The following is a 27,090-nucleotide window of genomic DNA, read 5'->3' on the forward strand; positions in this document are numbered from 1 at the left end:
TACCCACGTTTGACCTCTTAATTCTTATGTTTAATTATTGATAAGACTTTTGTTATCGTAATTTACTATTCTTACTACTATCAGTACACCTGTCTTCCCACTATCAACTTGTACTTTTAACTATTATTATGCTTGGCAACGTATTCTATTTTATTGTGATTATTATTGACTCAAATAGCCTTGATTGGTCTAACATTTTCATATAAATATTCATGTATATTAGAGTAAAGCCTGATGAATATCTAATTGAAAACAATTGTTCGCTTACATATGTTGTACTAATTTTCACAATGGGAATCTTTAATATTCTAATATAAAACCATCAAAAAAAATTAAAATCAATTTTTTTTATTATTATGATCATTGAATAACCACGTTACAAATAATCAATCTTGACTTAGAAACAAATCAATTTTATTATTCACATTTTGACTTAACGTGATTTTTATTCATTTAATTTACAGTGTAGTTTTATTTTATTGATTAATTTTATTGTGTTCATTCATTTACATGACAACTATTCACTGAAACCAATTCTTCAACTAACAATCGTTAACCATAACTCGAATAGTAATCAATCTTCTATTTTTTTGGTCTTTAGCAATTAAATTTTACAAGAGTAGCTGAAATTAAAACAGAAGTGATCTATAGTATCTTGTTACCGAAGTATTATGATTTCTCTTAATACAACCCTGGTAGTCTTACTGCTTAGTATTCTTAGACACTACTTATCTTGACAAGTCCTCAAATCAGAACTACGTTGAACAGGAATGTAATTATATTCCAAACAACAAAGTTGAATGGAAGTAGGAATCAAAATAAGAAAAACGTTAGTATATCTATAAGTTCTGCATATAAACATTCTACAGTCTTCTTCAAGTATCGGTTAGCGCTGATTGTTTAAGAAACAGCCAACCTCAAGTGGTGTCCGACAAGGCTGTTCACTATCTCCATTGTTTGTTTAACTTCATCATAGACCTACTGCTGGAAATAACACTCTCTTCGACTGAATTTTCAAGAATTGATCTCCTACCAGGAGGTCCACTTATCGACTTAGAATACACAGATAACATAGCCCTGTTTGATGAAAAAGCTGATAAAATGCAAGGTCTTCTGGTAGCACTGAACAACATTGCAAGGATGTTTGAATTGGGTTTCTCCCTCCCTAAATGTAAACTGTTACTCCAGGACTGGCCTGTGTCAACATCTGAACTAAGGATAGGGAGTGAAGTAGTCGAATGCGACAACAACTTCACTTATCTTAGAAGTCTGATCAGCCCTAATGGGTTGGTGTCTGACGAAATCTCAGCACGGATTCAATAAGAAGCTCGTTTGGCTTTTGCCAACTTACTTCACCCATGGCGTAGACGATATATCCATCTTTCAATTAAGGGACAAGTATACTGCACAGTTCTGTTCTACTTTACGGCTGTGAAACGTGGCCATTAAGCGTAGAAGATACTCGTAAGTTACTAGTATTTCACCACAGATGTCTTAGAAATATTGCTCCCACCTGCTGGGATCACCGGGTAGGTAACAGTGAGGTTACACACGGGGTATTGGGGAATGATGGTAAATCAGTTGATGAGATTGTGAATCTTCATCAACTGAGATGGTTGGGTCATGTGTTACGTATGCCTGAACACAGATTACCAGGACGAGCTATGCTGATTAGTATTGGCGCTTGTTGGGAGTTAGGGGTGGCCAAACGAAAATGTGGCATCAGTGCTTGAAGTCACTAACTTCTATTGTGAGCAATGTTTGTAGATGCAGACTACTTGGTCGATGTACGTGTGACTATCGTAACCAATGGTTGGAGACTCTATGTGACATGTCTCAGAATCGATCACAATGGCGTAGTTGTATACACTCTCTTTCCTCCCTTAAACGATGAGATTAAAATTGTTTCATATCTGTCTTTCTTCCTATGCTATATCCTTATATGCAATCTCACTTTTATATATTACCACCATAGAATTAACTACTTCTATGAATTCGGTGTTCATGTTGTTGTGCTAATGAGGTATGGCAACTTGGACCGATGCATATATGTGCCTGGTCCTACGTTGTAGCCGGCAGACTAACTTAGCTGAATGTAAAATAGAAGTGATCTATAGTATCTTGTTATCAATGTATTATGATTTCTATTATTACGACCCCAAGGTTGAATGGAAGTAGGAATCACAATAAGAAAAACGTTAGTATATTCATAATTTTTACATAAAAAGATTCTGGAGTCTTCTCTATGTATCGGATAGTGCTGATTGTTTAAGAAACAGCCGACCAGAGTGCCCCTGACACAGTCCTGCATGGAACATGCCTGGATCCAATCTATATCCCGCTAACATGAAGTTCGGTTAATAGTTGTCGCAGTGATCACAAGTATAATAAATATATATATTTACTCATTACTGCTATGTGCACAAAACATGTATTCGAACTTCATGCATGGTTGTCTTAGTCTTACAAATCAATTTCAATATCTTTCGTCCTATAAATTGGATTGATACCCTTTGTAATTCAAATCTAACATGTCTTCTTGATAAAAACCATACACTGCGCTATTTAATAATATTTGCTAGATTATTGATCTAGTCATATTACTTTATATTCAATGAATGTTGACAGTAGATTTATTTCAGATTTCTTCCGAATAAGTTTACTTACTCATAACTATGAATGTAACGGAATACATTTTTCTCGCTTAAATCTCTAAGCACTAAAACTAATCATGACCACTTAGTTTATAATTGGTCACCATTATAATGTAAATGATCCATTAGACTCGTTGTTTGCTATTCAAACTGATAAATAGTTGTGAAGTATTAGAGTTCTTATTATGTTATAGTAGCAATAGAAATATGTGTCGATGCATATGCCGTTGGTATATCATTTTAAGTAGCCAACCTACTTTGATTGTAAGATACCACCATACTTCTTATGTGTAAAGCAGATTTAAGGTCAAAGAAGTCATAAATTAAGACTGTATGATAAGTTTGTATATATAGCTTTATTTTTACAAAAGATTATTATATAAAGAATTGGAACAAAGGGGGGCATCTGTTGGTCACCAATATTATCATCATGATCACTAGAAATTGAATTGTTATAAAGCGGATGCATTTGATCACGCCCTTGAAAGTTCAACTGACTGAAGTATGTGAGCAACATAATGCAAACTTGTATAAACTCGGAGTTAATTAATATATGCTGTTTTGCATTTCTGAAAACAACACACTGACAGTCGTATGAGTTCCTGTTTCAAAGTAATTATATTGACACTACCATTCAGGTTATCACTTAATTTAATATTTGATCTCTAAAATTGCATCTAGTGGCATATTTTTCGAGTTTGATTATTAGATCTTTGTTTTTTAATCACTTTGATTTCTAACTCTGTGAAATTCACCTTTTTTTCCCTGAATTCAAAGTTACTGTTCTCAGTGTTCAATATTGGTCCTTCCAGATTTTGAAGGAAATTCGAGATAATAGATCCATCAACAAATAGTAATCTTTTAAACGTTCTCTTATAAATATCATGAACTGAATAGGAATCTTACCCTTGTAATGTCGTTCTATATACTAGGTTTTAAAACTAGATATATTGTCTTTAAATATGACACCAATTCACAAAACATTCAACAGATGAAAATTGGGTTCCATTGCGACATCATATTAAATAATTGTTAGCAGTGCTTGAAATAGTTATCAAATATCCATCACAGTTTCCTTCTGAAGTGTGCTTCAAGAAGCTCGTGGACACAGGTGGTTGAATCTTATCATATATATTCTTACAACCTACATTATAGAAGACCTATATTTCTATTATTATTGTCACTGGTATATTGCATTTTGAGATTAATGAAGTAAAATGAAACGAAAAAACACCATTTAGGAGACAAATATAAACTATGGTTGTCCAGTAAAACTGTTCAAAACGTATTATTTATCATTTCATAAGCGGTTTTTAAGTTATCTAAGTTCATGACTAGCCTAATATTTAAAGAAATCGAGTCATAAGACCTGTGTACAGAATAATAAGCATTTATGTGGGCGAAATTGACTGATGCGTCTCTTTCAAAACGGATTAAAAATTTCGAAAGGACAATGTCGAAACAGATTACTAATAATATTTAACGACTCAATGACTTGAAACGTGAGCATGAGGTCATCTTGCATTATACCTGAAATGACAGCTTAGTTTCTCCACGAAAGATTCGCAACATTCGACAATTTGCGTTACACACAAAAATGATCTAGAAATGTTTTAAATTCAAAGTTTATTTACTGGTGGTTTAACTTCATCATCTCTATATTGAAATAGTGATGCTTTACAAAACCATCGAGTCTAAAGTAACACTCAAATATTTGATTGAGCTGCTATGAAATATGAAAACTGAGAAGTTACTATCAGTTTTTTGATAGTCAAGTAAGTACACTGAAGTTTTATACAATTCTCGACTTAGCAATAATAAACATACAGAGTATTGATGGCATAACACTGGTTCAATATTAACCCTTTACTTTTTCTTAAATAGAAGTTCATTTTCTCCTCACCAAGCATTTGTTTTACTTTACAATTTCCAATATATATACCAATGAACCACTTTCCAAAAGACAAACCATGAACAAGTCATCCGAATCCTTACAAAACATAAATTCACTCGAGAATATTGTTTTTATATTCGAAGAATTAATACCTAATCAACTCCTGATAAAATAGCCATAATGTAATCCATTTAAACATGTAGCTGCATCAGTATTCGTATAAATGTAGTACTTTATTGTGGTGCTTAATTGTTTTTACCATATTACTTGAATCTAACAGCTTACTTATAACTTCTTTTTATTAAAGTGTAATTACATTTTGAAATTTATCCAGTTCAAATAAATACCTACTGTACCTAAAAACGAATTGATGTCAATTATGCAATAATTTACTTTCTTACCTTTTTTCTTACATAGATTGTTTGGAACAAAGGAAGCTTCTATATGGCATTAAAACGAGAGTTCATACAATTTTATAAAACTGATTTAAAGTCACAGAAAATACTTGATGCGATCAAATCTGAGAAACATTTACAAAAGCATCCAGATGAATTATATTTTCCTACTTTAAATCATAATCCCCAATTTGGTGCCCCTGGTGCTTGTATAAATAATGATAAAAAGAATTTATCATCTCCATTTATAGCACGCTACGTCAATTGGGGCAAGCAAAATTGCCTAAGTCAACATACTCGTCGAACTGTTTGTATAATTGGTAAAGCTCATCTACCATTTATACCATCACGAATGGAGTTCTTTGTAAATAAATTTCAAGAAAATTTTCAACCAATTGCATATGACTGTACAGAATATTATATAATGAATAAAGTAATCAAAGAAATGCAAACAAAACAACTAGATCCAAATTTTGATGTAACATTTTATTCTAGACTGCATTGTTCTAGCAATCATATTTAATACTGAGTCAAAGATTTATGTTAATCAGTATTTGTTCTTATAAAGTTCTATCATTTACAAGAGTCAAATATATCGCTTTTATTCTTGTTTATCTGATGATTACCTTATTTTGGGCAAATTTGCATAATTTTTGTAACTAAGATGAATCGTATAGGTGATATGTTGAAAAGTTAATACATTTACTGTACAGTTGAATATTTAACGTTATGTATATACCTATCATAATAATAAAATACAATTTCATATTGCATATTTCAAATTTGACTTTCTGATTGTATCTTGTTGAAGTTCTAGACTGATTGGGATTAGTACTATTTCGTTACATTATTTAAAATTCACAGATGACTTACTATCCAAGAAGTCAATTATAGCTATTAAGCTCTTTTAATTATGAAAATAAATTTTTAATAAATAAGGGTTTTTTGTAATAAATGTATAACATAGAATAAAATCTTATTACGATTTTAGGATGAATGTAACTTATGTACCAAATATAAACCAGTGAACTTGATTGTAAGTTACATTGAGACTTGTCAGTCAGACAGCTGTAACGTAGGACCAGGCACATATATGCATCGGTCCAAGTTGCCATACCTCATTAGCACAACAACATGAACACCGAATTCATAGAAGTAGTTAATTCTATGGTGGTAATATATAAAAGTGAGATTGCATATAAGGATATAGCATAAGAAGAAAGACAGATATGAAACAATTTTAATCTCATCGTTTAAGGGAGGAAAGAGAGTGTATACAACTACGCCATTGTGATCGATTCTGAGACATGTCACATAGAGTCTCCAACCATTGGTTACGATAGTCACACGTACATCGACCAAGTAGTCTGCATCTACAAACATTGCTCACAATAGAAGTTAGTGACTTCAAGCACTGATGCCACATTTTCGTTTGGCCACCCCTAACTCCCAACAAGCGCCAATACTAATCAGCATAGCTCGTCGTGGTAATCTGTGTTCAGGCATACGTAACACATGACCCAACCATCTCAGTTGATGAAGATTCACAATCTCATCAACTGATTTACCATCATTCCCCAATACCCCGTGTGTAACCTCACTGTTACCTACCCGGTGATCCCAGCAGGTGGGAGCAATATTTCTAAGACATCTGTGGTGAAATACTAGTAACTTACGAGTATCTTCTACGCTTAATGGCCACGTTTCACAGCCGTAAAGTAGAACAGAACTGTGCAGTATACTTGTCCCTTAATTGAAAGATGGATATATCGTCTACGCCATGGGTGAAGTAAGTTGGCAAAAGCCAAACGAGCTTCTTATTGAATCCGTGCTGAGATTTCGTCAGACACCAACCCATTAGGGCTGATCAGACTTCTAAGATAAGTGAAGTTGTTGTCGCATTCGACTACTTCACTCCCTATCCTTAGTTCAGATGTTGACACAGGCCAGTCCTGGAGTAACAGTTTACATTTAGGGAGGGAGAAACCCAATTCAAACATCCTTGCAATGTTGTTCAGTGCTACCAGAAGACCTTGCATTTTATCAGCTTTTTCATCAAACAGGGCTATGTTATCTGTGTATTCTAAGTCGATAAGTGGACCTCCTGGTAGGAGATCAATTCTTGAAAATTCAGTCGAAGAGAGTGTTATTTCCAGCAGTAGGTCTATGATGAAGTTAAACAAACAATGGAGATAGTGAACAGCCTTGTCGGACACCACTTGAGGTTGTAAAATCATATGACAGTTCGCCATAGGCTCTCACTTGACTGGTAGTGTTCAAGTAAAGAGCCTTCACAAGGTTTATGTACTTCTCAGGTACACCTTTCAATGACAGACACTGCCACAGAACCTCTCGGTCTACAGAGTTAAATGCTGCTTTTAAGTCAAGAAAAACAATCATTGTCGGACGCCGATAAGCATGTCTGTGCTCTAAAACTTGACGAATGGTGAATATGTGGTCGATACAGCCACGACCAGTTCTGAAGTCAGCCTGATTTTCTCGTGTTTGCAATTCACGAGTCTTAGTTAGGCACCCGATAATTATTAAGGCTAGTGTTTTAGATGTTATATTGGTCAAACTAATTCCTCTATGGTTATCACAGGGTGATTTCGACTCCTTATTATATATTGGGACAATCAGTGATTGTGACCAGTCGGATGGGGTTACGTCCAACTCCAAGATTTTAGCTAAAATATTAGTCAAGCTGATCGCTAAACTGGGACCACCATATTTAAAGACCTCTGGAGCCAATCCATCAGGACCGACTGCTCTTCCTCGTTTCAGGCTAGTTATAGCCTTCTGAACTTCATCTAGAGTCGGGGGACCTACTTCAATGTTCCATCCAGACTGTTTGGGAATGGTGGGTAACTGTAGAGTAGCTAAATGCCAGCTAAGCTGTTCTTCAAAGTGTTCCACCTATCGTTCTAAACGTCTGGGCTGAGAGCGGATAAGAGTCTCATCTTTCTCCGAGATTGTCTCGCTTATTCATTCCGGTTTCTCTTATCAGTCTGAAGAGTTGTTTGGTGTTGCCTACAGCCACTGCCTTTTTTTCCATTTCTCTTGCTTTTGTTGCCCACCACTGCTCTTGATCGTTCGTAGACTTTTGTTTAATCTAGAACTGATTTGCTTTCGATCTTCATTGTGTTCAGAGCCTGATGGGATGAATTTGTGAGAATCCATCAGTGTAATAGACTTGGAAGAAATCCACTGGTTTTTCGTAGCCCTTTGGTTTAATTCACTAATAGATGTCACTGCTGTTTCCACAGCTGCTTGTATATCGTTCCAAGCAACATCTGGTTCAGCCTCGTTTACAGAACTGCCTAGATGTGAATTCAATTGTTCCTGAAACTCACTTTTGGCTTTCTCTCCTCACAGTTCAATTCTAATGGGTCTTCTTACTATGGTTTTTCTGCGTCCGTTGAAGCGCAAGCCAATGCGTGCTCGTAATAAAGCATGATCAGAATCTAAGCATGCGAGAGACAGTCTTCTATCAAGCCTCTCCAACGATGACTGATGGCAATATGGTCTATTTGGGTCCATCGTTGGTTTGGTGCAGGGGGTCGCCATGTTAGGCGATGTCTCTCCTTATGTTCAAAGTTAGGCTTTGTTAAAAATAAACGATTGTATGAGCATAGTTGCAACAGACGATCACCATTATCGGTTCGTTGAGCCGGAATACTAAAACACCCACCTAAATGTCTTTCTGTTTGATTTAAGCTGCCTACCTGGGCATTAAAGTCACCCGCTACGACTACTATGTCTGAGCGCTTAGCTTTCTGAGGAAGCTCAGAGAGTTTTCTATAAAAGTCATCTTTCACTTCATCATGGCTGCAGTCAGTGGGAGCGTAGGCAGAAATGACGAAAAGGCAACGACGTGTGTCCCTATCCTTCCGAGTTCTTACGGAGCCATTTAGCCGGACAGCACACAGGCGACTGTTAACGGGGATCAATTCTAATAGTGCCTGTTCTGCCCTTGTACTTAGTGCTATGCCTACACCTGCAAGTCCACGAGAACTAGTCATGGGGACGCCAGATACACGGAGGGTTTATTTCGTTGGATCTCCATTTTGGCGGTGTGAGGTCAAGTGAATGACCACACTGGGATCCTGTATGCGTGTTTTCGAGACACAGCATACATCGATGGTACGATTCTAGGGTTTTAGCCAATTAGGCCTGTTGACCTATTTGACTTAGGGTACGTACGTTGAAGGTTCCAATGTGTAGTTTGGAGCGAGGTTTTAGTAGACCTGGGACAGCGTTTCGCGCACTAGAATCGTTGGCCATGGTGACACTTGAGGAGGAAACCGAAGGAGGAAGTTTAGTGTTGAAAGTCAAGGTAGAAGGAATAGTAGGAATTGAAGAAGGAGATTAATTACGAATACACTGGTCTTGAGTGCTGTTAGAGGTATGAGGGCAGTTATTACTTCCCGGTTGCCCACACCGTGGAAGGGTTCTTCTAGGGGTGCCTGAAAAGGAAATTGTGTTAGAAGTGGTCTTAATGACCTGAGAGCGTGACCGCAGTGCGCAAGGGACAACTGCTTGAGGTCGGTCACACACGACCTTTTTGTGGGTAGTTTTTGTGTTAGCTCCGTTCTTCAAAGGACCTTACCGCCGGAGACGGAAATCTGTGGGATAAGGCGAGGTGTGCATTTTTAGGGTCGACCTTTACTTACCTCATCCCTCGGTGTGGGAAGGCAGCATCGCTGTCATGCTGGTTGTCTGAAGGAAACACCTTACTGCTGTCACACCTCTGTACAGTCGGCAGTATGACTTCGCCTTCGGACCTTGGGATTGCTGCTTTTAGTCTTACCGCTCTTCAACCGACTTGCCTGGCATGGTAGGACCTTGAGGGACGATTGTTCCAGCCAGTATAGCTTGATTGGTTCATCACGATAGGTAAGCCCGACCACCACGTCAAGGTTGCAACAACAGTCGGGGGACTTGTCAGTGTCCTAAACCAAAATATATGGAATGGGGTTTGGACATGGTTGAAAGGTGGGTAAGTTAACTGCTAACTCACCAACCTACACTACTTCTTTAAAATGTTTTTAGCAACGAAAATCCATGTAAATAACTTTATAAGTATAAAATTAGTCACTTTTGTTTCCAGTATCGCAATGTGTGTAGTCTTTATGTCAGCTGTGCTGTTTACTCTGGTCTACCTCTAATCTTTTTTTCTTCTGGTAAAACTTGTTTTATTTGCAAACATTTTAAATATATTTTCACAATATTATGGTAATTAAAAAGCCAAGTTGTTCCAAGTTTTTTCAAAAAGGTGTTAAAATACTTTGTATATGGTAATAAAAATGTATATATCTAAGGTATTTAGTGTAAAATGTGAATTTATGAGTTGAATAGATTGTGCTTAATTGGTTTCATTAATGATGGCAGCTTTAAGTATAGACAATTAATGTTACTAGGATATAAAGAAAGGATCCATTATTTAATTATTCAGTAAGTAACGTCCCTAAATCTTGATTTGAGTTCACACTTACTTACGCCTGTTACCCCTCGTCGAGGAGCATAGGCCGCTCACCAGCATTCTCCATCCAAATCTGTCCTGAGCCTTCCTTTCCAGTTCTTTCCAGTTGTTATTCATCCTTTTCATATCTGCTTCTATTTCCCAACGTAATGCTTTCTTTGGCCTTCCTCTTTTCCGCTTCCCTTCCGGATTCCGAGTTAGCGCTGTTGCTGACAGTATCCGGCCAGTGAATGTTGAGTATTTTGCGTAAACAACTGTTTGTAAATGCTTGTACCTTATGACGATAGACGTAATAGTTCTCCAAGTTTCAGCTCCATACAGTAGGACTGTCTTGACGTTCGTATTGAAGATCACCACTTTGATGTTGATTGACAGTTGTTTTGAGTTCCATGTGTTCTTCAATTGTAGAAATGCTGCCCTTGCTTTGCCAATTCTCACCTTTACATCTGCATCCGATCCTCCTTGTTTATCAATGGTGCTTCCCAGGTACGTGAATGTTTCCACCTCTTCCAGAGTTTCGCCATCAAGTGTGATTGGGTTGGTGTTCTCCATGTTGTATTTGAGAATCTTACTTTTTCCTTTGTGAATGTGGAGGCCTATCGATGCAGAGACTACTGCTACATTAGTTGTCTTCATCTGCATTTGTTCTTATGTATGAGTGAGAAGGGCTAGGTCATCTGCGAAGTCCAAATCATTTAATTGGTTCTGAGATGTCCATTGTATTCCGTGCTTTCCGTCAGATGTCGAAGTCTTCATAATCCAGTCAATCATTAGAATAAAGAGAAAGGGGGAGAGTAGACAGCCTTGTCTGACTCAGGTCCTCACTTGGAGTGTATTTGTCAGCTGTCCTCCATGCATGACTTTGCACTGTAGTCCATCGTATGAGTTTTGGATAATGTTGACGATCTTTTCAGGAACTCCATAGTATCGAAGAAGTTTCCATAATGTTCTCCTGTCCACACTGTCAAACGCCTTCTCACAGTTAACGAAGTTGGCGTACAGTGATGAGTTCCACTCAACTGATTGTTCAACAATGATCCGTAGTGTCGCAATCTGGTCTGTACACGGCTGATCCTTACGGAATCCAGCTTGTTGATCTCGAAGTTGGGCGTCTACTGCGTCTTTCATCCGATTCAGCAGCACTCTGTTGAAAACTTTTCCTGGTACTGATAACAAACTGATGCCTCTGTAATTCTCACATTTGCTCAGATCTCCCTTCTTTGTTATCTTAATGAGGTATCCTTCTTTCCAGTCCGTTGGCACTTGTCCTTCCTCCCAAATCTTCTTGAATAGAAGGTGAAGCATATTTGCAGTTACTTCATTGTCTGATTTCAATGCCTCAGTTGGTATATTGTCAGGTCCTGCCGCCTTCCCACTTTTGATTTGTCTGATGGCCATCTTGACTTCTTCGATCGTTGGTGGAGTGACATCTATAGGAAGGTCTGAATGTGCTGCTTCGATGTTCGGTGGATTCAATTTGGCTGGTCTATTCAGCAGTTCCTCGAAGTATTCTGCCCATCTTTTCCTCTGTTCTTGAATCTCAGTGATTGTCTTTCCTTCTTTGTCCTTGGTTGGTCTCTACGGTGTGTTAACTCTCCCTATCAATTTCTTCGTTGTATCATATGGTAGCTTCATATTCCCTTCTCTTGTAGCTATTTCCGCCGTCGTTGCTAGTTCTCTCATCTATTTCTGCTTGTCGGCCTTAACGCTTTTCTTCACTTCCTTGTTTGCTTCTGCGTAGTCTGCTTGTGCTTTGACTTTCTCTGCTCGTGTTCGGCTGTTGTTAATTGCTAGTTTCTTGTTCTTCCTTTCTTGAATCTTGTCCAGGGTTCCCATAGAGATCCATTCCTCATGATGATGTTTTTTGCAGCCTAGGACCTCCTGACACGTTGAAGTTAGTGCTTCTTTTATCACTTCCCAGTTGTCCTCCAAAGTAGTTCCTTGTTCTTTCAGTAGATCCTGTAGAGCTTGGAACCTGTTGTTGAGAGTTATCTTGAAATCGTTGAGCTTGTTAGTATCTCGAAGGAAGGCTGTATTGAACCTTTGTAGTGTTGTTTGTCCAGTTGTCCAGTGTTTCTTAAGCTTCAGTCTCATCTTGGCCGCAACCAGGTGGTGATATGAAGCTATGTCAGCTCCTCTTCTTGTTCTCAGATCTTCCATTGTCCTTCGAAATTCTTTGTTGATACAAATATGATCTGTCTGGTTCTCTGTGGTGTGGTCCGGTGAGATCCATGTAGCTTTATGTATGCGTTTGTATGGGAATATTGTGCCACCTATAACCAATTTGTTGAATGCGCATAGATTTGCAAGTCTATCACCATTTTTCGTTCCTTTCTCCCAGTCCATGTTGTCCCATGACGTCTTCGTATCCAGTGTTGTCCTTTCCAACCTTAGCAATGAGATCTCCCATCAGAATGGTCAGGTCTTTGGTTGGGCACTTCTCGACGATTGACTTCAGTCTATCGTAGAATTGGTCTTTAGCGTCTTCATCGTAGTCGTTGGTCGGCGCATAGCATTGGATGACGTTCATTGTAATGCCCTCTCTCTTTGTTTTGAAGGAGGTTTTGATGATCCTATGTCCATGAGATTCCTATTCAATAAGTGCATTTTGTGCTTTTCTGGACAGCATCAATGCAACCCCTTGTGTATGTGGGGCATTTTCTTCTTCATGACCGGAGTATAACAGAAGTTCCCCTGAAGATAGTCGTTGTTGTCCAACCAGCATCCAATGTGTTTCACTGATTCCAAGCACCTCCACGTTGTATTTTCTCATTTCTGCAGCAATTTAGAAGACTCTTCCGGTCTCCCACATTGTCCGGACATTCCACACCACAAAGTAAATAATGAAAATTTTCTTTGAGATCTATCATGCTTTCTGAGTGGGGTCTCATGCAATTATAAGAGTATATTCTCTAAAAACTATGATTTCTACAGTAGCCGTATTTGATTACTCTAAGAAGAAAATAGTTTCTTTTGGAATGATATTCCCGGAATAACTCTGTAATTATCGAACCATATACATTAAAATTAATGATCACTGTAACAGATGGGCGATGGATAATCAATGTGTTTTTAAGTCATTGCAATATTAATAGAACTCACTAGGATTCTAACTCTTTCATCTTACTGCAAATGCATAGCTTAAAACCATGAGATTCAACCTAACATAACAAATTTGTTATTTGGGGGCGATATTATGCCATGTAGACAATATGCTTGTGAATGAAAACAAGCGAAGAAGAAATTAACAGTTGAACATGCAAGCAAACACTCGTTCTAGAAGGTCACTGTTAAAAGTGTTAATTAAATACCACCACTTTATAAACAAGAGCATTTATCTCCATCTGTTGTATCATCGCATGATTTCATTGCTGACAACGGTAACAATGGATCCACCAACTCGATTCAGAACTTAGAGCCCTTAGATTCAGGGTAGTTGATACAACCTACCGAAATATGTACTAGGAATTTTGATCAGTATAGGTTTTAAGTAAACGAGCATCACACGTTACATATCAGTTGTGTTCCAAAATGATTGCCTGTAATTTTCAGACGGGAGAAAGCGGATTTTCAATATCAGACTGAAATGCTGTGAAAATAGAAATCTTATTATTGATTTCTGAAGATATTTCTTATAAGAACTAGACAGTTTCATCTCGATTAGTTATAGATATCAAGATTAAGTTAAAATCCTACCTCGAGACTTTCAAGTGCAGGTTGAGAGTGTACTACTTGAATATTCTTATAAGCGACAAGTTCAGAAAGTAGCACGCAACTTCAGGTCAAGTTATTAACGAATCATTTAATCTTTCAGTTCAAAGTACCTTCAATATTATAACTCTAAAATCATTTGACAACACCTCTTAACTTCTTTATGATTATAGACTGACACTTAGTTTACATTGTTAAAACAGCAATTTCTATTTGCCAAACGACTTTCAAAGACGAAATTGACCAAATAGTCTTTGCTGCCACACTAAGTTGCCTCACGACATTCAAGATAATGTCAAAGGTATGATGGCCTTATTAGGTTCCCCTTAGTGTTAACTTATAAACAGTATCGTTTTGTCGCGCTCTTCAAAATTTTTGCCACTCAAGAGTGTACGCCAAGCTCGAAATTGATCAGTTCCAGGACAGCTCAGTGAGTATTAACAAGTATGTTCTTTGCCAGATATCCATCACTTAAACCACTGTACTAAGAGCAAAAAATAACTGATATGGATCTTATGAACTGAAGAACTGCGCGATACATACGTTATTACGACAGCCGCAAGTCGTGAATATTTGCAAAATAATTTCAGTAGTAGTGCAGAATGTTTTGCAGTTATTTATGATAATAAAAACACACTTTTTCTGTCATATGACCTGCTTTTCAGTATCAACCATGAAATGGCAGACAATAATGATCAAAACCTGACATAAACAGGGTCAGTCAAAATAAAGGAATGAACCATTTTTTACATTTCATTATCGTTCGAATAAACTAAGGACACTGAAATAACATTAGAGATGTCACACGTGTTCGGAGTTTGAAAACCCCTTTGCATGTTACCCCCTAATAATTGAAGCATGCCAACCCAGTCAAATCAGAAGTCCGAAATAAATGGGTTGCGAAGATCTATTTGTTTTGGGGATTTATTTACCACCAAAACTTCATTTATATGACAATATTTTCAACTTTTCTATTCAGCCTTATATCTATGCAATTCTCTTCCTCAGCATCATTTCCATTCGCTTCATTATTTAGATCTACAGTCCTCCACTTTTAATATTGTAGTACTACAGTGCAGCGGTAAATAAACCCCTAAAATCAATAACTCTGTTAGTGTTCGACATTGGATGCTAACCACATTTATTTTTATGGACTCATTTAGCTGAAGGCGCTCGGTCATGCATCCTCACCAGATCACGGTTTGGAAAGGCTTGCTCAACTTCTCCCGCGATCCTTAGCCAGATTGGCTCAGTCACTCGTTGACACATTGATAATCCATCAAAAATATCTTCCAACCTCCTCACTTTTGACTTTTGATTTCTTTGGGTGGGTGTTGTCAAACTGCAATACCTGTGGTATCTTCAATAGCTTATAGCAGTCAACTAAATCTCGATCAAGTGACTCGACAGCACTTGATCACAGTAAATCACCTAATGCCAAGTTAAAAAATGAAGTGATGAATAATAGAAGACCACTGTCAACAAATGTTTTCTACCATACTGAAACAGGACCCAAGTATCTCAAGCTCAGAAGTTTGTAAGTATAAACATTGCTAAATAAATTTGAAGTCGAACTAACGGTCACTAAAACTATTAACTGAAAACAACCAGAGTATTCGGAACAGCAATTTTACATGAAGAAGACAGTTGCACGAAATCAGGAAAACATAACATATCAGACAGTCGTTGTTAGATCACTCAAGTGACCTTCGCACGATATCAAATTGGAACGATGTTAATCGTGCTCGCATTAGCTTTGCTCCCCATTGTTTATTGCGACTTTAAATTAAGTGATTCCAAGCTCCTTCTGCCTTACTACAGTGTTAATCCTGTGAATTACACCCTACATGGTAGTGAGGGGGCCTGCTATGAATGGTAAGATAGTTAGTCTTATAACACAATGTAGGCACTCGGGCACACCGGAGGTAGCAGTAGTAAGCCCAGTAGTATCATCTGAGAATAGCTGCTCTTCGGCTGCCGTTATAACTGCGGTTTGGCAATCACGACACAGGGCCGTTGCCACCATATATGCCAAAATAATTAGTAAGTATGTGTACTTTTCAGAACATTTCTAGATGCTGATCACATTGTCAAGTGTGATGTAATCGTTGACGACATAAATCGGATAGAAATTGCCACTACCACACAAGAGCTTTATCTCCACAATACGCCAGTTCCTCTTATAGTAACTGCTTATGATGAATATGGCAATACCTTCACGTCACTTGAAGGTGTACCATTCGAGTGGCGTATATTTGAAGACAAATATGAAGAGTTCGGAGACATTCAGGGTGTTTTAAGATTTATTACGTGGAGAGAGTCGGAATATACAACTCCAAGTACAATGGCTTTACTGGAGTCAAAGGGGATGCAGGTTAGCTAATAAGTATATATCTTATTCCTATAGGGCTACATGCAATTAATAAGTGGTTTGCGTACTGGCTCTGCGGTCGTTAGTGTGGCTCTTCACGAGTCAATTTACAAGAATGTGGCACCAAGTCAGGTTCGTCTTCTCGTTATGGCAAATGCCCAGTTGAGCCCAGCACTAGCCTATCTTGTCCCGAATTCCCTTCTGACTTTCACTGTACACGTTATTCAACAGGGTGATGATCAAGGTGAGTATTGCATCATTAAATCTCTGCTCTTTATTGTGCTAATTAGGAGTAACTGTGATAACATTGCATTCCAGTAATTAGTTTCCATCCGTAATCCTGTTATTTTGTCCCTGTGCTTTTACTAATCACCCGAGTCACCGGACTAAGTTTTATTACTCCAGTTTTTAGCCACAAGTCTCAATGTGTCCTATGTGAGTTCATGATCCCTAGCTCTTACACTGTCATCATTTCACTCACCATGTAAAATATGGTCCTTTCATTTAGTCTTGCTTTATTGGATGTATTGTCTACGCTCTGGTTTTGTTCTGTTTTGCATTGTTTCGGATTTTTCGACAAGAACGGCACATTTGAGTGTTGAGAATGTCTTCTTTTTGAGTATCATCTGTCTGTCTCTGTTGGTACCCTCCTTAAGCGTACATGTACATGAACATTTGAAGCACGTTGTTTGTAACCTTTATGCGATGTGTTATTCCAAGATAAATGTGTACAAAGAATTTTCCAGTCAATTACTTCTGATTTTCCCTGACAAAATAGTTTCGGGTCTCCTGTTATTTCGGAAAATAATCAAATATTTTCCTACCTAGATCTCTATTAGACTGCCTTTTTAATCCAGTTTCGCGTAAATACTGACACAATGCAATCCCAAGGTTTGTAGACCATTAATTTATGGAACTCACACATTTACCACAAAATCTGTCGTCCATCTAAAGATCTCTTCTGTTAGTTTTCATGTTTTTCTACCCACATAAACTGTCCTAAAATTGATCAATTTTTTTTGCAAAAACCATCTCTAGAGATATCCTTTAATCTTTAAGTAATTATTGAATAGGTTTCTGTGGCACCTTAAAGTATAACAAATTTCTAACAAGCTGTTCATATGTATTGTTTTGTATGAGAACTTTCACCATTTATTTAGTTAGATGTGGATAAATTTATATCCTATTCATTTTTCAGAGGTCTCCATGCCATCTCTACAATACCACTTGCAGGTGAACGACACAAACTTGGCTGTTCTTAACCCACTTGATGGTTCAACTCTTAAAGCTCTAAATTATGGTCAAACGGAAGTTACACTTCTTGATCGAAGTAAGTTAAGTTTATCAACATTACTCATTTGTTCCATGTGTAATATAGTCTACGTATCTTCCTTGTTATAATTGAATTAAATTACCCTAATATGTAAACTAGCACCTCCAAATCTATTTTACTTTTAAATCAACTTTTATTTACTATTAGATGTCGAAGAAGCCCTAGAAAAATTGGACGAAGTTTTGAATTCCAAAGTCGATGATTCAGATCTTCGTCTGCCAAAACGAAGACGTCCAACTTCACTCATACAGATTGTAGAGCCAGCATATTTGGGTTTTACACTCATTCAGAAGTATACCAATAAAAATCCAGATATATGCCAACTGGCTTCATTTTTAAACTCAGGGTCATATGTTAATCAGGTTGCATCCGGTTCTTATATGCCCATTCGAAGATGGATAATGGAGTCAGGGAAAGTTTATGTTATTAATCTAGACATATATGATCGTAATAACCACCGTCTATATCCCTCAGACAATCTGCGACTGTCTCTTTATTTTCCAGAAAGCCACTTTGAGGTAAGACTGTTTATTCCGACAGTTTTTCTATATGTTCTGTTTGTTGATGTACCGGACTAAACTAATCGACTGGTTTACTTTGATATATAAGTTTTTGTTAAGCTGCTTTGGTACTTGTATTAATAGCATAGAAGTTTTGAGTATGGCTATGATGTATACAAATCCATTCAAAGTCTCACAATGAACAGTATGACATACATCTACATGATGAGATGAATCGCGATTTTAGTTCTGTTACTTACCTATGAAATAATAATACAGTGCGTATTACTATTTATATACTATTCTCTGTCTAAATCTCTGATGAGACAATGTACAACAGTAAGTAATGCCAAAAAGGTTTTGGTCTAATTTCTAACTGGATAGTCATAAACTTAATATTGATACCTTGTACATTGTATAACTAAAAATGTAGGTCCTTGAAATCATGAAAATGCGTACAGATAAGACTATTTTATAGTAGCTGACAAGTTCGATCTATTTTTCTTTAACTAAAGAAGCATTTTATTCTAGAATATCCACCTACCACAACCTTATACATGATAAATTAGAAGTGTAATAAGTCCTACATGATTTAAGCTCGTAATTTCGAACAAAGTGTGTGCTTGAGAACAGATCAACAACCAACTCCACACCAGGCTCAGTAAACGGTTCGTCAAGTCCCAGGCAATAAAGCAATACCACCACCATAAGAATGCTGTAAAATGACAAAATCAGTCCTATAAGTAAATTAAAGGGGACACTTCACCCTATCCCAACCTGTACGATGGACGCGGGTTAGTTTTATTTTTCATCCATTTGTTGGTGCACCACATATGGTTCTCTTATTATTCAGCTTAGCTTTCTTATCCATAAGTTGCAAATTTTCTTCATAATTTTTATCTAAATTGTAACAATTATTTGGGCCCATAAGTGATTTCAAAATACTTTATGTTAGACGGAAGGATAATGAATTTCAAGAAACCCAGAGAATTAATGACCTGAATAAATACAAACTCAAATTACAGGCAGTTCGTTAGGTGAACAGTTATTTATAACTGATCTTATGAACAGTTCTAGGATTATGAAGATTATCCAACCAAACATGGATAAAAAGCCAAGTTGATCAAGTTAAGATTAACAAGCTAATAAAAATAGGTCATTGATGTAATAATTGATGGTAATAGTTACCATGGTAGTGAGGTGTGGATCACTCTTTCTTTCGTATTTATGAATTTGGTTGCATCACACTCAACATACACAATTATGCATGTGGATCAGCAAACCAGGAATGCTGTAAATTGTATTAATTATATTTAAATTTCTGTTAATAGAACTAAGTTCAAACTCTTGACTCATTTTTTGGAACCTGTGTCTTAAACATTGATATTTAACCTGGTTTGTAAACTTTTATCAACGAGTCACCCATAGATTAACGTGTGTCTGGTACCCATCATGTATTGATTGCATGTAATCTCTTGAACGAACTGATTTTTTATTCATTGTACACTAGATACCCAGAAATTTCAATCGTAAAGAATTTGCTACTTTACTGATATGATTGTTGACAGGTTGTGCAAATACGCCACTGTCAGCTTCTATAATATTCCACCTCAACTTTGTAACCTATGTTTCAGATCTTAAAATCTTCGTTAAATCAAACTTATGTCGTTGTTCGAGCATTTTCATCTGGTTCGGTGTCTCTCAAGGCTGTCTTAAGAGGTGTCGTAGATCAGGTACGTTCACGTGACTCGCATTAATTAAGACTCAGTATTCTGTATCTGCCCAGTTTTTAAAATTTACTTCCCCAAGTGATTTTTTAGTAATCATAGCGGTCACTTGTTCATTCACAAGATAATAATACATCCGTTGTCGATGTTCGGTTCCATTAAAGATATATATTTGTTGATACTTTTCACTTCACAATTTTTGGTCCTAAGTTTGTGAATTATATTGTTTTCAAAGCAGATTTCTTCTTAATAGTGGGAAAAAGTCATCTCTGAAGATACCGATAATTTCTGAGAAACATTTTACAACCATTAAATTTCAAGACAATCAAGATGAACTTGACCTTCTAATCAAAGACTTACTTTGTCTTTATCGTATCTGTAGGACCTCAGGAAGAAAAAGTTCCATATAGTGTGATCCGTTTAAGTTGCCACTAAAGCACAGTCCTACTACGTGAAAAAGCTAACCACTGTCGGAAGTGACATTAGGAGTCATCTTACCATTTAGCCTCTTAATATGGGTTCGTACACTAGGTTTTGACGTTCAACTATTATGTGGGAACTAATATTGCTACTTGAGTGTATGAACCTCAATGAGTGGAGCGGAATTGAGTTCCAACTAGATGACCACCTTCGTCTTACTAATTTTCTCCACAAAAGATCCTACAACTACTGCAAGTAAAATCTATTTAGTATATAAAGTATTTTCACAGGAAGCAACACTGTTTTATAACTGTATTTACTACAGTAAGACAGCCATCTCAAAAAAATTTTCCTAGTATCGATTCCCCCATTTTTTGTAGGTAAGTGCGCATAAATAGATTAAAGTGATTTTAGTTTGCCATATGTAAACATATTTGGTTGTTATATTGTTGGTTAAGATGCTCTAGAAATTATGAATAAACTGATATATTTTCAAGGATTTATGGATCTCAACAATTGATAATGCTAATTTAGCCTAAAATACCAGTTATATAAATATTTCTACTACCAGCTTCAAAAGTTATCTTTTTGCGGATTCGAGATGAATCACTTCTAACGAGGATTTAGTTTACAGATAGTAGGTGTGAGTGTACTTTCATAGTTTTCACTTAGTGATTTTACCGTTGTTTCTGTTCCTACCATGATTACAACTATTTTTTCCAAACTGTTTACGCTAATCTGAAAAAAGGTCAAACCTACTTACGTGTTGCACTGTTGTGGCGTATGCTACTGATGTCGACGGATATAAGTAGTATGTATCATCAATAGAAAGTGAAATGCCTGGCGGCGGAAGGTTAAGAAGATCGAAGAAAAGAGAACAAGAACAGAGAATGATTGGCGTGAGAACAAAGGAACAATGAAGTCTGAGACGATTGGTTGACATTTTGCAAATGAAGTATTTACTATATGATTCTCAGATTTTACCAAGAGATTCCATAATTTTGTGTTCGAATACATTTGGTTGTCCCGCACTTGTGTTCTCGTTCACTACACTATCTTGAAATAATTTACTAGCCATAATTATAAAAACGCAAAACTTAACAGCTAGTATGATCGTATTTATCTTATCAACCACTGATTATCATTTTGATCACCGCAATTTATATGTAATTCAGGTTCTTAAATCGATTTATTTTCAAGACAAATGATGCATTTGATGGAAGTCATTACTTTTGTCGTTACTGTGTAGTCGAAAGTGGTGTAGCAGAATTATTTTATTAGATATATAGGTAGGTATCTTTATTTATTTTCCTCTTTTTAAGGACGGGAATGTCGTGGAATTCAATTCAACCATAACCGGCAATCAAGATGTGACCATTTACTCTCCTATCAAAATCTATCCAACACCAGTCATTTTACCGTGGTCTACAGGACTACTATCGCCTAACCTCACACATTCTGATCATGGTTATCATCTACGAGCTAACGGAGGATGTGGACAGTATAGATGGACAGCGTTATCTGTCCGCGCATTAGAACATCATTCTGATCCAGGCAAATTACCGAACTCCGAATTACTCACTAACACAGTCGTGTCCATTACTAAAACAGGGGTTATATCAGCTCTAGTAAGCTTATTTTGATAGGTTGTATGATTCACATGTTACAACTTGTATCATGCTTGTATTACATTATTGTAAAGATTACTGTAAAGAAACAAATTTGTTGTGTGACTAGTGAGCAAATAGGTGTATTCTATTCTCATTCTCTATGTTGTAAGCTTCAGTTTCACTTCACATACCTTCTCTAAAACAGTAAAAATATTATTATTGGCTTACGACTGACATTGTACACAGGATGTCGTTCGATTCAAAAATTATTGGTTGAATACGAATTCTGGGAATTCAGTGTGCTTAGAAACTATAACTTCCACGCATAATGAAAATTGTGAAATGGTGTTTTTGAGTTTCATAATAATGCTTTTTGTGTAAACCATATTTTAGAATCCCGGTGAATCTATCATAGTTGCATCAAGCTCTTCGAATCCTCAAATTTGTGGATATACTGTAGTTTATGTGCGTCCACCTTCTGAAATGAAATTTGTATACGAACGCAATGAAGTTCTAATTCCACCTCGTCGTAATGCTAAGTTTATTGACGAAGAATTAACGAGAAGTTATTCGAATCAGCCAACAAATGAAGAATGGAGTGTACGAGATCCCTCTGCCGTAGAATTCGACTTGGAACGTTTGGCAATAGGATTAGCTGTTCTTGATTCTGACGGTCAAAGTATGACGGATTGCAGAAATTTAAACATTGAAATTCGTGCAGTCGACTCTAATGTTGTGAAGATTATCCCAGGTAGGTTAGTTCGATGGTAAAATTCGCTTCTACCAGACCAAGACAAATATTACAGTTTTTCAAAATCCACTGAAAATAATTTTTTTAAAATTGAACTTGTTTTACGTACATTACAGTCTTTAACTCAATGATTTGCCTTTCAACTTCATATTTTCAATGGCGTCATTCGACGATTTATCATATAAGGCATATTAAGGTTTCTTTTTTCCTTCTTGCTGTTTTGAAAATTGTTATTAATCCAGTTGTGTTAGATTTTGTTTATAATAAATGCTAACCTTAATATTCAGGGAAAAAGATAATTCATTCATCACTTATATATCCCTGTACGCAGTTTGAAGCCATTTTTCATGTGAAAGTTAATGATACTACTCAACTATTCAAACCTCAATGAATAGGACGAGGTTCAAAGTGCAATTTAACAGTTGCTAATCAAGTGCCTTATCCAATCTCTAAGCCACTAATCCATAGGCATCCTCAGTCAACAAACCATGAATAAAGGTAAAAAATCATAATTTCTTGGGCCGATAATTATTTGTTTGCTGGTAATGGGGATAATTTGAAATATATTACTAGGTATATCTTTGCCAAATCCCTCCAAAATATTTCGAGTTATAATAGCCTATAATTTTATCTTGTCTGTGACTGAGTTTAATTATTTTCTGGGAATTGTTTTACAATAATGTAAAGCAGTTTCACAGATGAAACTTTACCCCTAAATTAACAGTTGATCGCTCTAAAACTGAATTAAATTAAACTATAATATCTTTGTGAAAATTGTTACAATTTGTAGACGTTATATCGCATTACTTGGTGTCGTTGTACGCTTAAGGTCCTGTAACCAGTTGTATTTCCACCTACGTTGTACTAGTTAAGTATAATAGCCATCTGGAAGTTGTATTTGTCAAGAGGAACGGGCACTTTGATTACCCTTGGTTATCTAATGATCTCGAAACTAATGGACGAGGATTAATTATGTCGACACAGCTTATTTATACAGATTTAGTAAATAAGCGTGTCTTGTTAAGCTATATTATCTTTTGGCTTCTAGTATTATAATGGATATACTTTATGAAAAGGATGGGTTTTTTTGTCTGTGTATTGGTTGGAAGCAACTAAACCTTCATGGTCATCATTATTTTATGGTTGGCTGCTCTCAAAAGAGTCTTCATTTCCCTTCTTCTGGTTGATGGGTAGTTCTCCAGTAGTTTTAACTTACTATATCTCTGAGACACTAGGATTGTTATCAATGATGATTTTGTAATTCGTAACGAAGGATATCTTAGAATGAATCCATTACTGTCGACAGATAGAATGGGATGATATGATCTGACCGGATGATGGCTGTTCACAATGCCGACTTATTAACACGAACCCCTGAGTAAACTGGTATCAAAAACATGACCACTAGCCAAAAGAATAGGTTTCTAATAAAATAAATGATTGGGTGCCATAAAGGATTTTAAGTTATCAGTTTTGTAGGTCACTCTCCAACGAATGAAACACTTGACTATTAGGCATAATTCAAGAGCTTAATAGATCAGTTCGTAAGTTTATACTAGGAAACTTTTATGCAGTAAGTAGAAGTAAAACTGACGAAATAAGAAAGTATTAAAATGGATAATTAACACAAGTCATCAGTTTTAAATAGAATGAAACGACAGAACAAAACAAAGTCGATATTAACAGAAATGTATACTAGTCAAAAGTAACACGCTTTATATCCTCAACACCCAAAGGTAAACAGTTGAAAGTGATAGTAATGCAACAGTAGGGAAAAAGTGAAAAAAAGTCCGAAATTATTTTCGGCATGAAAAGAGACAGTCCTGTATTATATATTTATCTGGGATGGTAGTATTTAACGTATATTAGGGTCTCTACCAGTAGTTTTTGTCTACTTTGTAAAATATTGCTTTACCAATCCTTATGTTTCAGTTGAAATATATGTATATTTCTCTGTTTCTTATAATTTATTCCTCATAAATTTATTTTATGTAGTAATGTCTTTTTACTGGATTGAAATTGTACAGGTTTTCATGCACCACGACTTAATTCATCTACTGAATATGGATTATTCGATTCTAACGAATGCTTACATTTTTATGTGATCGGAGTTAATGTTGGTTTCACTGAAATTAAAGCAATCTACAATCCCTCACCAGTTAACAAATTTGATGAATCCGTTTTAATTGTTTCACGTGTTCATGTTGCCGCATATCGTAAAATCAATTTTATTGATCCTGTTTCTGAAGTAACTCCTGTTGCAATAGGTTCAACTCGAAATATGCTAGTAAGTGCAGAAAATTAGTATTCAATCCAATAAATATATTTAGCTAATCACAAATTCCTTGATTATTAGTGTTAGTCCAATAAGAAGTGATTCATTTGACTTTCAACCAGTTGTTGATTAGACATTTAAACTCTAATCCATTTCCTTCCATTTAAGCTAATGGGTAGTGTCACTAACTCCCATACAAAATGAGTATGGTATAAAGTTTAGTATTGTATTCAATTACCTAGTAATCTAATCATTATAGTAGTTATTTTTCTTTTCTATCTTATCAAGTAAAATCTTGCAATGCTAAATAATTAACCCTTGTTTTATATAAACTGTTCTTGATTTTAAAAAACCTTTTCAGCTATAGATAATATTTATTATTTAAGTCAGTGTTATTATTATTAATGGCTTTATTCAATATCATATTTTTGCTACAATGTAGAATGCTCAGCACAAAGTATTTCTCCTGATCGATCCTGACGATAAATATTGAGTGATCGCGAGTTAGATGTTTGCAGTTCAGAAATCGATATCTGATTAGTGTTTATTCTTTAATAGAAATAATGATGTGTTAAGACAAATAAAAACAGATAAGTTGTTGAAATATTTAGATGGGAGGAATAGGTAGCCCAGATATTCAGGCAGGCCGCCAAAGTTCGAGTTATGCATTGACCATACTCTTCGTTTGATGAATTCACTTTTTTCTAGAAAAAAATTATGATAAGAAGGTAAAATACAAACTTGGAAAAAAAAGTATTTTTAAAATAAAAAATGCAACTACGTGAATGTAAAATTTTAACTTTATAAAAGTGATTAATTTTACTGAATAAATCTTTATTATATTTAGTGAAGAAGTTTCTAATTTGTTCACTTCCATCTATGTTAAGTTTATTTATTTTACTTAAACACATACATATTGGTACAAAGGGGCACCAGATACGTATGTGCCACCCAAATCTCATTTGATTTGTGTGGAGACTGTGATACTGCCCAGGTGCCCAAACTGAAGCAGGTGGTTTTCTTAGGGGGCCATACCTCGAGCCTTTGACCTAAAAATCTGATCCGCAAGGCAGTGAAGCATCGTGAGAAGATGCAGTTCCATGGTAACCGGTAATCAACGGTTGATTCATACGCTATTCGTTCCCTCAGGATACTGGAGCCCATGTGCACCATTGGTTTGGAATCAGGGTTTTCCAACTCCCCTAGATGGATTTTCAGTGTCCACCAAAGCGCCGGACATTCGCTTTTCATCCTTTCAACTTCGTAAACAACACTCCCGCCACGAGAAGGAAGTTAGTAGGACTTCCCTGACAGAGGCTATATACGTGTTACCATGTGAGAGCATTCCGAAAGAGAGGGTGGACCCTCCCCACTCTCGGCCGTACCAGGGCATTTCGGGGCTATGTTAAGTAATTTCAATATTTTCTAAAGAATAAATTTGTATAAAATAGTTGATAAACTTCTATTCTGTATAGTAATAAATATATATAATGGTAAATATTACATGATAACAATTGTAAATCTAATATTTTATTCTTTTTATATAAAATACATAAATTATTTTGTAAAATTAACGAAAGATTTCCATAAAACTAGATAATTCATTTAAGATAATTCGAAAGAAAACAAACGTTTTCGAGAATTTCTAGTAGAATTATCACTGAAATAAATGATTTAGTTAAATACCTTTTGAATTTTCTGATTAACTTCACCAGATAATTTCAATGTGTGAATGTTTTCTGTAGAGTTCACTTTTATCTGCTGCATCGTAAGTAATGTGTAGAAGGTTGAATAGACTAGATTCACTAATGGTGACTAACTTCGAGAAGAATTAATGAAGTTCTGTTGAAAAGTTGTATGACCGGAGAATTTAAACTTTATTTTTTTATCTATGCCTTTGAAATCCAAGCGAAGTGATTCTCCTCACTTAGAATTGTACAATTTACACAATACTTGTCTACTGTATG

General features: G+C 36.1%; 2 protein-coding genes across 2 annotated transcripts in view; both read left to right on the forward strand.

The window, feature by feature from the left end:
- Positions 1–4,965: 4,965 nt before the first annotated feature.
- On the forward strand, positions 4,966–5,722 carry Smp_037720 (hypothetical protein). Its single transcript, XM_018794156.1, has one exon. The coding sequence runs from the start codon at positions 4,993–4,995 to the stop codon at positions 5,464–5,466; it is 474 nt and encodes a 157-aa protein (XP_018648596.1). The 5' UTR covers positions 4,966–4,992; the 3' UTR covers positions 5,467–5,722.
- Positions 5,723–15,832: 10,110 nt separating this feature from the next.
- The window catches only part of Smp_142550 (nuclear pore membrane glycoprotein gp210-related), a gene marked incomplete at its 3' end in the record, with an annotated part of 40,249 nt that continues 28,991 nt past the window's right edge, over positions 15,833–27,090 (forward strand). Inside the window, exons 1-10 of the mRNA XM_018794157.1 lie at positions 15,833–16,011; positions 16,043–16,179; positions 16,212–16,510; positions 16,544–16,751; positions 17,706–17,837; positions 17,988–18,358; positions 19,975–20,073; positions 21,810–22,115; positions 22,491–22,848; positions 24,876–25,135. Coding sequence (XP_018648597.1) covers positions 15,869–16,011; positions 16,043–16,179; positions 16,212–16,510; positions 16,544–16,751; positions 17,706–17,837; positions 17,988–18,358; positions 19,975–20,073; positions 21,810–22,115; positions 22,491–22,848; positions 24,876–25,135 — 2,313 coding nt within the window. The 5' untranslated portion in view covers positions 15,833–15,868. The remainder of the gene's footprint in view (positions 16,012–16,042; positions 16,180–16,211; positions 16,511–16,543; positions 16,752–17,705; positions 17,838–17,987; positions 18,359–19,974; positions 20,074–21,809; positions 22,116–22,490; positions 22,849–24,875; positions 25,136–27,090) is intronic.

This window comes from Schistosoma mansoni, chromosome 1 (genome assembly GCF_000237925.1).
Source record: "Schistosoma mansoni strain Puerto Rico chromosome 1, complete genome".
In the NCBI taxonomy this organism is placed as follows: Eukaryota; Metazoa; Platyhelminthes; class Trematoda; order Strigeidida; family Schistosomatidae; genus Schistosoma; species Schistosoma mansoni.